This window comes from Cariama cristata, unplaced genomic scaffold (genome assembly GCF_000690535.1).
Source record: "Cariama cristata isolate BGI_N322 unplaced genomic scaffold, ASM69053v1 scaffold34512, whole genome shotgun sequence".
Lineage (NCBI taxonomy): Eukaryota > Metazoa > Chordata > Aves > Cariamiformes > Cariamidae > Cariama > Cariama cristata.
Window position 1 is genome coordinate 1 of NW_009603826.1, and position 832 is coordinate 832.

An 832-nucleotide genomic window follows, 5' to 3' on the forward strand; every position below is an offset into this window, starting at 1 on the left:
GATGCGGCCGTCATTGTTCTTGTCTGAGTCCTTCATAAGATCCTCTATGTCCTCCTCGGTGACGTGTTCCCCGGTGGCCCTCAGGATCTCACCCAGCTCCTCGATGTCGATGAATCCATCCGCGTTCCTGTAGGAGGGTGAGGGCAGGATGCAGCCCCGCTCACCCCTGTGGGCACGATGGGCAGGCATTGCCCCCCACTCACCGATCAAAGATGCGGAAGCAGTTGGCCAACTCCTCCTCAGACTTGCCCTTGGCATCCTCCTTCATCTGGCGCACCATCATCACCAGGAACTCCTCGAAGTCAATGGTGCCGCTGCCTGCGGGGAGGAAGCCGAGCACGGGTTAGGCTGCATGCCTGGGGCCCAGCGCCCGCCGCCCATCGCCGAGGGCTGCTCACCATCCTCAGCCACCCCCTCTATGATGGCATCCAGCTCCTCTTTCGTGGGGTTCTGGCCCAGCATCCTCATCACCGTCCCCAGCTCCTTGGTGCTGATGTCCCCACCGCCGTCCGCATCAAACATGTCGAAGGCGGCCTTGAACTCTATGGGGAAAGAGGTCAGGGCTGGGCAGCATGTGGGACGGGGCTGTGGCAGCAGGACAGAGCCTGGCTCCGCGCCTTCGCCAGGTCTGACCCCTCTCCACGCTGCCCCTGCACTCACCCGCGATCATCTCCTCGCTGAGGAAGGCGCGGGCTTCAGCCTGCTGGTCCGTCTGCAAGGCAAGGGAGAGAGGTCACCGCGGCTGCGCAGGAGCCCCTCGGAGAGTGCGGCCCAACGGCGCAGGGGTGCGGGGATACACCCTGCCCAGCTGGAGGACGATGCCATGCCAGGG

The 832-nt window shown here is 64.3% G+C and overlaps 1 protein-coding gene across 1 annotated transcript; it reads right to left on the reverse strand.

The window, feature by feature from the left end:
• Nucleotides 1-3: 3 nt before the first annotated feature.
• On the reverse strand, nucleotides 4-712 carry TNNC2 (troponin C type 2 (fast); the record flags this gene model as incomplete). The annotated part of the gene is made up of 4 exons (XM_009695357.1): nucleotides 4-127; nucleotides 204-318; nucleotides 399-542; nucleotides 661-712. Coding segments are annotated over 4 exons (435 nt in total), but the record flags the coding sequence as incomplete, so codon positions are not given.
• Nucleotides 713-832: the final 120 nt, after the last annotated feature.